The sequence below is a fragment of the Strigops habroptila genome, chromosome 23 (assembly GCF_004027225.2).
Source record: "Strigops habroptila isolate Jane chromosome 23, bStrHab1.2.pri, whole genome shotgun sequence".
Classification (NCBI taxonomy): domain Eukaryota; kingdom Metazoa; phylum Chordata; class Aves; order Psittaciformes; family Psittacidae; genus Strigops; species Strigops habroptila.
This window is the reverse complement of record NC_044299.2, coordinates 238,592-250,224: the sequence shown is the minus strand read 5'-3', so window position 1 is coordinate 250,224 and position 11,633 is coordinate 238,592. Positions and strand designations below refer to the sequence as shown.

Here is an 11,633-nt window from a genome sequence, read left to right as displayed (position 1 = left end):
GGGCGTGGTCTGACGCTGAAATGGGCGTGGTCTTGAGGATGGGGCGTGGTTTGTCTCTGGCCCCGCCCCTCCGGGGCTGATATAGCGGCGCGCACGGCACCGCGTCCCGGCCATGACCCTGCGGCGGCGGCGGCGGCTCCGGCCGAAGGAGGATGCGGCGGCGGCGGCCCCGGAGCTCCCCGGCCCCGCCGACGTGTACCGAGCGCTGGCGGCCGCCGGCGGCACCCTGCCCCGGGTGCGCAAGGTAGGGCTGCGGGCAGGGCGGGGGCGCCTCCCCGCTGCCCCCAACCCGTTCCCGGTGGGGGGCGCAGCGCTGCGACCGGTAACGGGCTGAGGGGGTGTGGGGGTGAACGGGGGTGCGGGGTGTCCCCGTCCCGCGCCGCCGCTGCTGCCTGCACCCTGCGGGGCTGCCCCAGCATCGTGTCCTGGGCTCGTGTCCTGCCCCGGCGGCCCCTGACCCCTTCCCCATGTCCCCGTCCTGCCCCGGTGACCCCCCCCCAGCATCCCCCTATCCTGCCGCAGCATCTTCCTAGTGTCCCCATCCTGCTCCAGTGTTGTCCCCGCAAGCGTCACGTCCTGTCCTGGTTCCTCCCCACGTCCTGCTCTGTGGCTTTGGGGGCACAGGGGCAAGCACCCACACCGGTGTACGTGGCCATGTCACAGGCTTGTCCCCGCGGTCCCCCAGAGCTCTGCCCCACGGAGTGGGGGGACACAGACAGGGTTTGGTGTGGTCTGGGTTCTGCTTTGGTGGGACACGCGTCCCTGGGAAAGCCCCTTTCTAGTGGCGTCGGGGCTGTCACCGCCCTGACGCTCCCCCCCGGCCCCGCGGCGCTTCCTGAGCGTCGGGGGGAAGCGGGAGCGGAGCCGACATCCGGAGCAGAAGCGGCTCCCGCGGCCGTGCTGGCACCGGCCTGGTCCCCGCTCACCGGCCAAGGCGCCGTCCCCGAGGGGGCCGGGGTGTCCCGCGTCACCTCCCCGTCACTCAGCGGGGTGACGCGGGGGCCCGACGTGACGGGCGGCCACTGAACGCACCCGGTTCGGGTGGGTTTGCACTTGAAACACTCGTAGACGCGTTCGGGATGGGACATCCGCGAGGTTGGTGACACAGAGCGGAGGGAGCTGATGGCACCGCATGTGCCACTCTCGTGGCCCAGCTCATGGTGACACCGGTCACACCGGGGCTGCTGCGTGGAGTGGGCGGCCACGGAGGGGCATTTGGGGACAGCGCTGTCACCTCCTGCCCCGCAGCAAGGGTCCCTCCGCCTCCGCGCCCTCCACAACAGAGACATTGTCCCAGCCAGGGACGGGAGGGGGGACACGACATTTTACATGAAAACACCCGACTTTGTGACCACAACAGGGCCTCTCTGTGCCCGGGGCCCCCCCGGAGCGTGGCGTGGGGTGCGGCCATGTGAGGGTGGCTTTGAGCACCCATAAAAGCCTCGTTATGTCCGGTCGGCACCGGGGGGGTGATGGGTCCACCCGGGTGCTGGTTCGGTGCCGGGTTGGCACGGTGCTGCCCGGGAGTTCAGTGCTGTCAGATGGGACACCCCGTTTTGGCTGTCCATAGAGGGGGTGACAGGAGCATGTGTCCCCCCCACTGACGCTGTCCCTCTGCCACAGGGTGCGGGGTTCAAGTGGGGGTCCCCAAGCCAGTCTCCGGAGGAGCACAGGTAGGGACGGGGGGGTTTGGTCCTGGGGTATGATTCCTTTCAGGAAGGCTGGGAATGGGGGTGATTTGATGGGGTCACAGCTCCCTGGGTGGCCCAGCACCCGTGGGACGGGCTGCAGGGCTCAGGCCAGGGGGTTCCTATCCCGGGGAGGAGGCATCCAGTCCAGCCCAGAGAACACCCAGACCCCAAAGCAGCCCAAGGTGTGAGCAGGCGAGTAGGGATTGGGGGTGCCAGGGGCTCCGCCATGTCCCTGATCCTTGTGTCCCCCAGGAGGGTGGTGACGCTGGAGAAGAAGGCAGAAGAGACCTTCGGCTTTGAGATCCAGGTGGGTGCTGTGCCGTGCCGTGCCGTGCTGTGCCATGCCATGCCGTGCCATGCTCCCCACCCTTTCAGCCTGCACCTTGCTTTGCATCGAGGGTATTTTTACCCTGTCTCTGAGCCAGGGTCTATTTTCAGCGCTGACGGAGCTGCCTCGGTGCCGAAGCCTCCCCCGGCCGTGCTGACAGGGGGCAGCAGGGGGGGGCACCATATGGGGTGAGAAACCTCCACCCAGGGCCTGGTGCTGCCCCACATCACCACAATCACTATTACACACTGCAATTGCTCCCTTATGGCTGCTGGCACGGGGGGGGGAACTGGGGATTGAGGGAGTCCCTGCAGCCCTCACCAGCCCCCCCATACCCCCACATTTCAGACCTATGGGCTGCACCACCAGGACAGGAACAGTGTGGAGATGTTCACCTTCGTGTGCCGGGTGCACGGCGGGAGCCCGGCCGAGGCTGCAGGGCTCAAGGCTGGTGAGCGCATCCCTGGGGGGGGTGAGGGAGGGTCCTGGTGGGGACCAGCATCCCTGAGCCTCTGTGTGTGTGTGTCCCGGCTCTAGGGGACACGATCACGGGGGTGAACGGGCTCAACGTGGAGGGTGTCCGGCACCGGGACATCGTGGAGATCATCAAGAGCTCGGGCAACGTGCTCCGGTGAGCTGGGGGGGCGAAGGGGGTGCCCGGGCGGCTGCAGCGCCCCCGTGCTGACTGCGGCTGCCCCACAGGCTCGATACGCTCTATGGGACGTCCATTCGGAGGGCTGAGCTGGAGGCCCGGCTGCAGTACCTGAAGGTGAGGAAGGGGCTCTAGGGGGGGTTCGGGTGGGGCTGGGGACCCCCCCACGGGGTCCTCACCCCCCACACCCTCCCCTGCAGCAAACGCTCTATGAGAAGTGGGGCGAGTACCGCTCGCTGATGGTGCAGGAGCAGCGGCTGGTGCGGGGTGAGTGGGGGCCGGGGAGGGCTTGGGAGGGCTGTGAGGCACCCCCCGGCCTCTTTAACTCCCATGTCCCACATCAGGCGTGGTGGCCAAGGACCCCAGCATCTATGACACGCTGGAGTCGATCCGCTGGTGCCTGCAGGGTGAGGGGGGGCTCCCCGGAGGCTCCCCCCGCGCCAGCGGCAGCGATGACTCCCTGTACCAGACCTGCCTCTTCGCCTCCGCCGACTCGCTGGACCGGGACAAGGACGGGGACAGGGACGGGGACAAGGATGGGGACAAGGACAGAGGCACCGCCGGGCCCGCGCCCCCACCACCACGACCCCGGCCAGCCCTGGCCCGCAGCGCCAGCCTCAAGTGCGGGGGGGGCCCGGGGGCGCGGTTATGGGGCCGGGCCGGGGACCCCGGGGAGGGGGCGGCCGCTGCCCCCCGCAAGGGCCGACACAGCAGCTTCCGCCGGCGGCTGCTCAAGTTCATCCCGGGGCTGAACCGGGCGCTGGAGGAGGAGGAGAGTCACCTCTAATGGGGGCTACCGAGGGGGTCACCTCTAACGGGGGTACGGGGAGGAGTCACCTCTAATGGGGGTACCGGGAGGAGTCACCTCTAACGGGGGTACCGAGAGGAGCATCACCTCTAACGGGGGTACCAGGAGGAGTCACTTCTACCGGGAGTACCGCGGCCCCCCCCGGGCCTATTTATTTATTTATTGCAAGGGGCTACGAGCCCCCCTTGGGGGGCCACTGAAGGAGCTCGGGGTCAGCCCCAAGGGTCCTGGCTTGGCCCCCCCTCAAGCCATAGTGGGTCCCAGCACCACAGGACAGACGTGGGGCCACCCCCGGCCCGGCACACGAAGCCACCGCTCGTCTCAGGAACCGGTGCCATCCTCACTGGGGGACATGGGGGGGACCCTGCGTGTCCCCCCCCCAGCTCGAGGCTCAGGGGGGTCCTGCCCCCGGCAGCTTTTGTACCAATACAGACACGTTTTGCAGCGGTGTGTGGCTGTGACTGGAGGGGGGACAGAGCCCGGGGGGGGGAACGTGTCCCCCGGCTCCCCGCGATGCCCCTTTGCCGGTGTGACCGGTGTCACCGAGGAGCCCTTCGTGTCCCCCCGGCCGGTGCCCCGGGCCACGTCCCGGCGCTGCGGGGCCCTGGCCAGGCCCTTCCTGATCCCGCTTCCTCCGGCAGCCGGCGGGAAGCTGGTCCCAGCCGAGCCCTTCCGCCCGGGACGGGCACGGGGGTCCCCGCACACCCCGCCCCGGTGTCCACAGATACCCCCCCCGGCTGCTGCAGCGAGCACCCATGGGCGCAAGGGAGTGGCCTTGCACAAGGACCCTATGGGAGCCCCCAGCCCTCTGCTCCAGGCTCTGTGCCTCAGTTTCCCCTCTGGCTTGTGCCCTCCCCTGGCCGGGACATCGTGTTTTGGGGGACCCCCAGCTCTGAGCTCCTGCGCCCCACAACTGGGCCCAGGGGGGTGCGGCCATGGCTCAGCCCCCCCCAACCCCAGCGGGGCTTCAGGAGGTTTTGAGGATCAGAACCCGGGTGCATGTGTACTGCATGTGTGCTGCATGTGTGTGCACACGTGTGTGTGCTGCGGGGCTGTGTGCACACGTGTGTGACACAGGGCTGCGTGTGCCGTGTGCGTGGGGCCGGGCCGGGCTCCCGCCGCTCTCCTGCCTTGTCCCCGTTCCAGAACCGCTCCGTGCTTGGACATTTATGGTCTGGCTCCCGAGGCCGCGTTCACTCTCTGCCAGGGTCCGGGCACCCCGTCCCCGTCACGGCCGTCACGGGACCCCCCCCCCCGGCAGCTGCCGCCCCACATGGGGCTGTTTTTAGCCTGGCCTGTGCTGGGCGCTGGCGGGACACCGCGGTCACGCGTGGCCCCGGTGGAGCCGAGCAGTGCCGGGGGCTGCGGCTGCGGCTGCGGGATGTGGGCTGGGAATGCCCGGAGCAGCCGGTCATTACCGACAAATATAGACTCAGGGCTGGGAGCTAGGGCCGGCATGGGCACCCTGCAATGCCCACCCAGCCCCAACCCCACGGGGCCCGGAGGCAGTGGCCACTGCGTCCCCTTGTCTTGTCCTGGGTGTCGGGGCAGAACAAGCCCCCCCGAGGCCGGTGTGAGCCGGGGCTCCCCCTGCACACCTCCGCATGGCCTTGCCGGGGTGACCGGGCTCCGGTTTCTTTCCACCCCCGGGGTACAGCTAATCCCGGGTGCGGGGGCTGCCGGTGTCACCCTCCTGCCACCAGCTCTCCTACCGAGCGAGGGGTGAGAGGGAGCTGCGGTCGGCGCCGCGCTGCGCCCCCGATGGCTCCGGGACCCCCATCGGCTCCGGGCCCTCCGGTCTGACCCTGTCCCAGGGGCTCCTGCCCATACCCCCCGGCTGGCACCGGCTGCAGCCGCGGCCCGAGCCCCGGTACCGGCCGCGGGGTGCGGAGACCCCCGGTAGGTCCCGGTCGAGCCCGCGGGTTCCCCACGGGGGCGGCCCCGGTGATACCGCGGGATCCCGGGGACGTCATCGTCCAGGTGTGACGTCACGGGGCCGTCTCGCCTGGGGCGGGCGGTGCACGGGAGCCGGGAACGGGCGGCGGGAAGAGGCACCGGTACCTACTAGGGGTCCCGGTACCCCCGGCATCCCCGGTACCCTCTGTACCCTCGGGCCCCTCCGGTGCGGACTTCCTCACCGCGGGGTCGGGTCCCGTGAAGCCGGGCAGGGTCCCGACACCAGGGGTCCCGGCAGCTCCTCCCCCCGGCCCGCTCCCCGCTGTGGCCTCCCCGACGCCCCGGGGATGGGCGGGTGCGCGAAACGCACCCCCACAGAGCAGGCTGCGATTACCGAGGACACAGCGACACCGGCCCCAAGGTCGCTCCGTTCCCCTGTTGGGGTTCTGCCTCTGCGGGGGGGCACTGTAGGGGTGGCACTAACGGGGGTGGCACCAACGGGGCTGACAACCCGGGGGGGACGAACGGGAACGGCGGACCGGGTCCCCCCAAAACCCCCGGTTCGTCCCCGGGAGCGGGTATCGGTGGGTACCGCGGTGGTACCGCTGGGCGCAGGGGGGATACCAGAGCGGTACCGGAGGGTACCGGGAGGGCAGCGAGGTCCTCCCCGCCCGCCCCTCGCCCTCCCGCCGGCCCTGCCCGGCCCCGCATGGGCTGAGCTCATCTTTCCAGCCCGCGGGCTGTGTTCCCGGCGCTGGGCGCCCGCCAGCAGCAGCCGCTCTTTCCATCGGCCTGGCCAAGGGTCTCCCCGAGGGGACCGGGTGGGAGGCGGGACCCTGCATCCCCTGTAACCCCCCCCGCCGTAACGGGCAATCGAGCGGGAGGAGACCGGGGGTACCGGCAGCGGGGCCGCTGAGCACCAAAACTAACGGCGTAGTGGGTAGTGGGCATAGCGGTACCGGAGATACAAGAGAGCACTGGGGATACCGGCACCAGGGATAGCGGCAGGGATGGGGATACCGGGGATACTGCCACCTTGGGAGCCCCGGGGATGGGAGTACCGGGGATAGCGGCAGCGAGGGGGCACCGGAGATGGGGGCATCGAGGGGGTACCAAGGATGGGGGCACCGCGGATAACAGCACCGGAGATACCGGCATCAAGGTGGCACCGGGGATGCCAGCCTTGAGGGGGCACCGGGCATAGCGGTACCGAGGAACCAGCGGGAATAACGGCACCGGGAGACGCCAGCACCAGGGTACCAGCAGCGAGGGGACACCCGGGATACCCCCCCGCGCCCTGCCCATCCCCGTGCCGACACCGGGGCCACCCCCCGCCGTGTCCCCTCCCCATCCCGCTCCGGGAGCCCCGGTTGGGGGGGGGGGGGGGGGATGCGGGGGGCTCCCGCGCTATTTTTAGCCGGGTCCGCGCGGGTATTTTTAGCGCGAGCGCCGCGGTTGCGTCAATGGAACCCCGCGTGCGTCACGGCCGCGCCCCCGCCGGAACCGCCCCCCCCCCGCGCCGCCGTGCGTCACGGGCCCGCGCGCCGCCCCGCGCGTCACCGAGCACTTAAGAGAAAGTAGTGGCGGGGCCGGATCCCGGCGGAGCCCGCGGAGGAGGAGCGGGAGCGGAGCGGGACCGGAGCGCGGCCGCAGCGCCGGCACCCCGGTACGGGCGGCACCGCGCGGGGGAACTGGGAGGGAAAAGGGGTCGGGAGCTCCGGTGACATCGCAGGGAGCCGGATCGGGAGTCCCGGTGACATCGGGGGGAACTGTGTCGGGCGTCCCGGTGGCACCGGGAGGAGCCGGGTCCGGAGTTTCAGTGGCACCGGGGGAGTCGGGTCGGGAGTTCCAGTGCTACCGGGGAGAGCTGGATCGGGCGTCCCGGTGGCACCGGGGGGAGCCGGATCGGGAGTCCCGGCGGCACCGGAGCCTCAGGGCTGTGGGCGTTCTGCAAAGTGCATGGTGCCGGGCGTCCCGGTGGCACCGGGGAACTCGGGTCTTGCCTGTCCAAAGGACAGACGAGTCCCGGCGAGTCCCGGTACCACTGGAGAGGGTGAAAGGGACCGGGCGGCGTGCGCCGTGCGGGGCTGCCCCTCGGGGGCACCGGGGAGAGCCGGGTGGCGGGAGGCGCACAGGCGGGGGCCGGCAGAGCGAGGGGTCTCAGAGCGAGGGGCCGGCAGACCCCGGTCCCGGGAGCCCCGAGCAGAGCGGGCAAGGAGCCGGAGCGGGCAGGAGTGTGCGGGCAGCACCGGGACATTGAAGTGCGAGCAGGGCTCTGCAGGCAGTACCGGGGACACACTCCCTCACGGGCGGGAGCGTGAGGGCAGCCAGCGGGGGCACCGTGGCGCAGGCAGGGGGTGCAGGCTGGTAGCAGGCAGCGGGGCAGGCAGTGGGACAGGCAGGGTGTGCAGGCAGGTGGCAGGCAATGGGTGCAGGCAGTGCGCCAGGCAGGGGGTGCGGGCAGGACGTGGGCAGCGTTACCTGCTGCCGGCTGCTGTCACCCGCCCGCAGCACAGGGCTCTGTGCCAGGGACTGCCACCAGCCCGTGCAGGCAGCACCCACCGGGCCCGGGCACAGGCAGCTGCCTGCACTCCGGAACCAGGAACGTGCAGTTACTGTCCAGGCCATGGGCAGCGCGGGGGCTGCGGGGCGGATCTGTGCCCTGGGGGTTCATGGCAGGGGAACCCCAAATGCCACCAGCGAGCAGGCGAGGGGCAAAGTGTTCGAGTAAGGAAGCTGCCACCAGTGTCCCCCGCTGCCATGTGTCCCCCGGCTGTGTGCAGGGACAGGAGGCAGTTTGGGGGGGATGTCACCATCCCTTATGAACCCACCGCGGGAGCCCGGCACAGCCCGGGTCCCTGGTGGATGGTCCCAAACCCCACCGGCGCCGGGGCCACCCCACGGCTGCCAGAGCTGGACCCATGCTGGGTATTTTTAACCCTGGCTCCCAGGACAGGGATCGGCTTTCCCCGAGCCGGGGAAAGCTGCCCGGGCTTGGCTGGGGGAAGCCGGTGGCTGAGCTGTCAGCGGGGCCGGGGCTGCCGGGGGCCGGGCACGCTGTGACCTTTAAAGGTCTGCGAGATGAATTACATTATCATCTTGCCATCGGGGTCACTCCTGCCTCGGCTTTCAGCTGCTCCTGGGATTCCTGTTAATGTCTCACATGGGGCCGGATCTGTGCCGCTGCTCTGGGGGACACTGGGGTGGGCTCCTCACCCCCGGCAGCCGGTGCGTCCGGCTGCTTTGCTTTCCCAAAAGGCCCCCAAATGGGTCATGGAGGGACTGGGACCCTCAAGCTCTGGTTCAGCCCCGACTTCGGCTTCTCCCGGCCAGCCCCGGGACTTGGGAATCCGCTGGCCGCATTCCTCGCTCCTTCCCTTTCGGCGGCTTTGCTAAGCCAGCGTTTTGGGGAATGTCCTTTGCGCTCATTGGCTGCAGCGTGACCTTTTGTGGGGACAGTGGCGGCTGCCACCGGGCACCAGCGGCTCCGGGGGTCCGGATCCAGCACGGGGGGACCCCGGGGAAGCCCCCGTGGTTCTCGCCCCATCTTCATCCTCCAGGGGGGAGTGGCGGCGGTGGGGTCCCCACTGACGCCCCACTCTCCCCTCAGAGATGCCCTGCATCCAGGCGCAGTACGGCACAGCGGGCACCGGCCCCTGCGAGCGCTGCCCGGCCGAGCTGCTCAGCCCCGACGGCGGCCGATTCCCTATGGAAGTGGCCGGAGCCGACCTGGCGGCCGCCCCAGCCCTGCCCAGCTTCAGCACCTTCATGGAGGGCTACGCCGGCGAGTTCGATGCCTTCCTCTACCAGCTGCCGGCCGGCAGCCAGCCCACCGCTTCCTTCAAGCTGGAGGACTTCCAGGTTTACGGCTGCTACCCCAGCGCCTTTGGCGGGCAGCAGGATGAGACCCTCTCCTCCAGCGGCTCGGACTGTTACGGCAGCCCCTGCTCCGTCCCCTCGCCCGCCACGCCGGGCTTCCAACCGCCCCAGGCTCCGGGCTGGGAGGGCTCCTTCGGGGCGTTCTCGCCCCTGCCGAACTACGAGGGTGCGCAGCCCTGGGCTGAGCCGGCCAAGGGCGGGACGTCACAGCCCCCCTTCTTCACCTTCAGCCCCCCAGCACCCAGCCCCGGGGGGTCCCCCGGGACCCTAAAGGGCCAACCGGGCCCCTCGGCCCGCCTCGACCCGCGGCTGCTGGACACAGACGCCTTCACCCCGGGCCAGGGCTCCCCCAGGGGCTTCCCCGGGCTGCCCCTGGCCCCCACCTCGCAGCTGTTGGAGGGGCCGGCGCTGGCCCCCACCAAGACACGGAGCCCCGGTGCGGGCGACGGCCGCTGCGCCGTGTGCGGAGACAACGCTTCGTGCCAGCACTACGGCGTGCGGACCTGCGAGGGCTGCAAGGGCTTCTTCAAGGTAAAGGGACCCCGCCCCGTCCCAAGCCGCAGCCGGGATATTCCCACAATGCTTTGCAGCAGCGGGAGGAGGATGCTACAGGGCACCCCGGGGAGGGGCAGGGCAGGGAGCGCGGCCCCCGGAGCCCTCCCTATGGATACGGAGCCGGATGCTGGGCTGGAGCGGGAGGCAGGGGAGGACAGAAGGGCTTTTGTTCGGTGGCTTCAGCGCCCCGGGCTGAGCTCGGGCTGCTCCTTCCCTGCCCGCAGCGCACGGTGCAGAAGAACGCCAAGTACATCTGCCTGGCCAACAAGGACTGTCCCGTGGACAAGCGGCGGAGGAACCGCTGCCAGTTCTGCCGCTTCCAGAAGTGCCTGGCCGTCGGAATGGTCAAAGAAGGTACCGGGAACCCATCCTGGGGCTGGGGAGGGAGAGGGGGTCCCGCTCCGCAGCCTGTGCTGAGGACAGGCACGCTCATTGCATGTCCCTTGCTGCAGTGGTCCGGACCGACAGCCTGAAGGGGCGGCGGGGCCGGCTGCCCTCCAAGCCCAAGCAGCCACCAGACACGTCCCCCGTGAGCCTCATCACCTCCCTGGTGCGGGCACACATCGACTCCATCCCCAGCGCCACCAAGCTCGACTACTCCAAGGTAGGGCTGGTGCCACCCTGTGCCATGGCCGAGGCTGCACCGGGGCCTGATCCTGACCCGGTTCCCCTGGCAGTTCCAGGAGTCGGTGCCGTGCCAGTTCGAGAAGGAGGACTCGGTGGACGTGCAGCAGTTCTATGACCTGCTCACCGGCTCCATGGATGTCATCCGCAAGTGGGCTGAGAAGATCCAGGGTTTCACCGAGCTGCCCAAGGAGGACCAGGACCTGCTGCTGGAATCAGCCTTCCTCGAGCTCTTCATCCTGCGCCTGGCATACCGGTGAGCCTCGGGGGCACCGTGTGGGGAGCCCCGGGGCTGCGCTCAGTGGGGTGACTCATGGTTGTCCCCACAGCTCCAAGCCAGAGGAAGGGAAACTCATCTTCTGCAACGGGGTGGTGCTGCACCGCCTGCAGTGCGTGCGGGGCTTTGGCGAGTGGATCGACGCCATCCTCGAGTTCTCCCAGAGCCTGCACCGCATGAGCGTCGACGTCCCCTCCTTCTCCTGCCTCGCTGCCCTCGTCATCATCACAGGTGAGACCCAGCCCTGTCTCCCCGCTGTCCCCATCCCCACCATCCCCATCCCCTCACACCTCTGTGTGCCCCTACTTCCAGACCGCCACGGGCTGAAGGAGCCCAAGCGTGTGGAGGAGCTGCAGAACCGCATCGTGGGCTGCCTGAAGGAGCACGTAGCGGCAGCGGGGCCGGAGCCCGCCCGTCCCGGCTGCCTCTCCAAGCTGCTGGGCAAGCTGCCGGAGCTGCGCAGCCTCTGCACGCAGGGGCTGCAGCGCATCTTCTACCTGAAGCTGGAGGACCTGGTGCCACCACCGCCCATCGTCGACAAGATCTTCATGGACACGCTGCCCTTCTGAAGCCCCCCCATCCCTCAGGGATAACCGGGTCGCCCCGGCTCCCACATGTGCCTTCATGGCGCTGCCCCAGTGCCTTTCGCCCGGGGGGGGCATTGCCGGCGCGGTGCTCCCCCTCTCCCCTGTAAAAACACCCCCTTTGTAAATAGCGAGCGGCCGGATCCTGTACAGAAAGGGGAGTGCGGGGGGGGGGGCACCCCCCAACCTCCCCCCCAGCCCCTTTATATATTTTTCCTTTATTTTTTGCCTCTTTGGGCCATTTTCTGTATATAAACTTGTACGAAAGCTGCCGAAAGCACCCGTTTCCCTCGTGCATCCTCCCTGCTTGTATCAGCTCTATTTAAGAGCGGGGGGTGG

The 11,633-nt window shown here is 69.6% G+C and overlaps 3 protein-coding genes across 3 annotated transcripts; all 3 read left to right on the top strand.

The window, feature by feature from the left end:
- Nucleotides 1-124: 124 nt before the first annotated feature.
- Nucleotides 125-3,923, top strand: TAMALIN (trafficking regulator and scaffold protein tamalin). Its single transcript, XM_030510462.1, has 7 exons — nt 125-244; nt 1,944-1,998; nt 2,368-2,470; nt 2,557-2,650; nt 2,722-2,788; nt 2,872-2,938; nt 3,016-3,923. Exons 1-7 carry the CDS (start codon nt 153-155, stop codon nt 3,456-3,458), a joined length of 921 nt encoding a protein of 306 aa, XP_030366322.1. The 5' UTR covers nt 125-152; the 3' UTR covers nt 3,459-3,923.
- Nucleotides 3,514-7,635, top strand: LOC116915293 (collagen alpha-1(I) chain-like). The gene is made up of 4 exons (XM_032920379.1): nt 3,514-4,482; nt 4,626-4,862; nt 5,183-6,196; nt 6,817-7,635. The coding sequence occupies exons 1-4, from the start codon at nt 3,514-3,516 to the stop codon at nt 7,633-7,635; spliced, it is 3,039 nt and encodes a 1,012-aa protein (XP_032776270.1).
- NR4A1 (nuclear receptor subfamily 4 group A member 1) lies at nt 6,968-11,571 on the top strand. The gene is made up of 7 exons (XM_030510450.1): nt 6,968-7,041; nt 8,986-9,785; nt 10,034-10,163; nt 10,262-10,413; nt 10,487-10,689; nt 10,763-10,941; nt 11,023-11,571. The coding sequence occupies exons 2-7, from the start codon at nt 8,988-8,990 to the stop codon at nt 11,277-11,279; spliced, it is 1,719 nt and encodes a 572-aa protein (XP_030366310.1). The 5' UTR covers nt 6,968-7,041; nt 8,986-8,987; the 3' UTR covers nt 11,280-11,571.
- Nucleotides 11,572-11,633: the final 62 nt, after the last annotated feature.

Bases quoted from the DNA above. Each gene is read 5' to 3' on its own strand.
- TAMALIN (XM_030510462.1), top strand. From the start codon at position 153: ATGCGGCGGCGGCGGCCCCGGAGCTCCCCGGCCCCGCCGACGTGTACC. The intron at 1,999-2,367 runs GTGGGTGCTGTG...CCCACATTTCAG, and splicing joins CCTTCGGCTTTGAGATCCAG to ACCTATGGGCTGCACCACCA. The intron at 2,939-3,015 runs GTGAGTGGGGGC...GTCCCACATCAG, and splicing joins GGAGCAGCGGCTGGTGCGGG to GCGTGGTGGCCAAGGACCCC.
- LOC116915293 (XM_032920379.1), top strand. From the start codon at position 3,514: ATGGGGGTACCGGGAGGAGTCACCTCTAACGGGGGTACCGAGAGGAGC. The intron at 4,483-4,625 runs GTACTGCATGTG...TCCCCGTTCCAG, and splicing joins ATCAGAACCCGGGTGCATGT to AACCGCTCCGTGCTTGGACA. The intron at 4,863-5,182 runs GTGGGCTGGGAA...TCCTGCCACCAG, and splicing joins TGCGGCTGCGGCTGCGGGAT to CTCTCCTACCGAGCGAGGGG.
- NR4A1 (XM_030510450.1), top strand. From the start codon at position 8,988: ATGCCCTGCATCCAGGCGCAGTACGGCACAGCGGGCACCGGCCCCTGC. The intron at 10,164-10,261 runs GTACCGGGAACC...CCCTTGCTGCAG, and splicing joins CGTCGGAATGGTCAAAGAAG to TGGTCCGGACCGACAGCCTG. The intron at 10,414-10,486 runs GTAGGGCTGGTG...TTCCCCTGGCAG, and splicing joins CCAAGCTCGACTACTCCAAG to TTCCAGGAGTCGGTGCCGTG.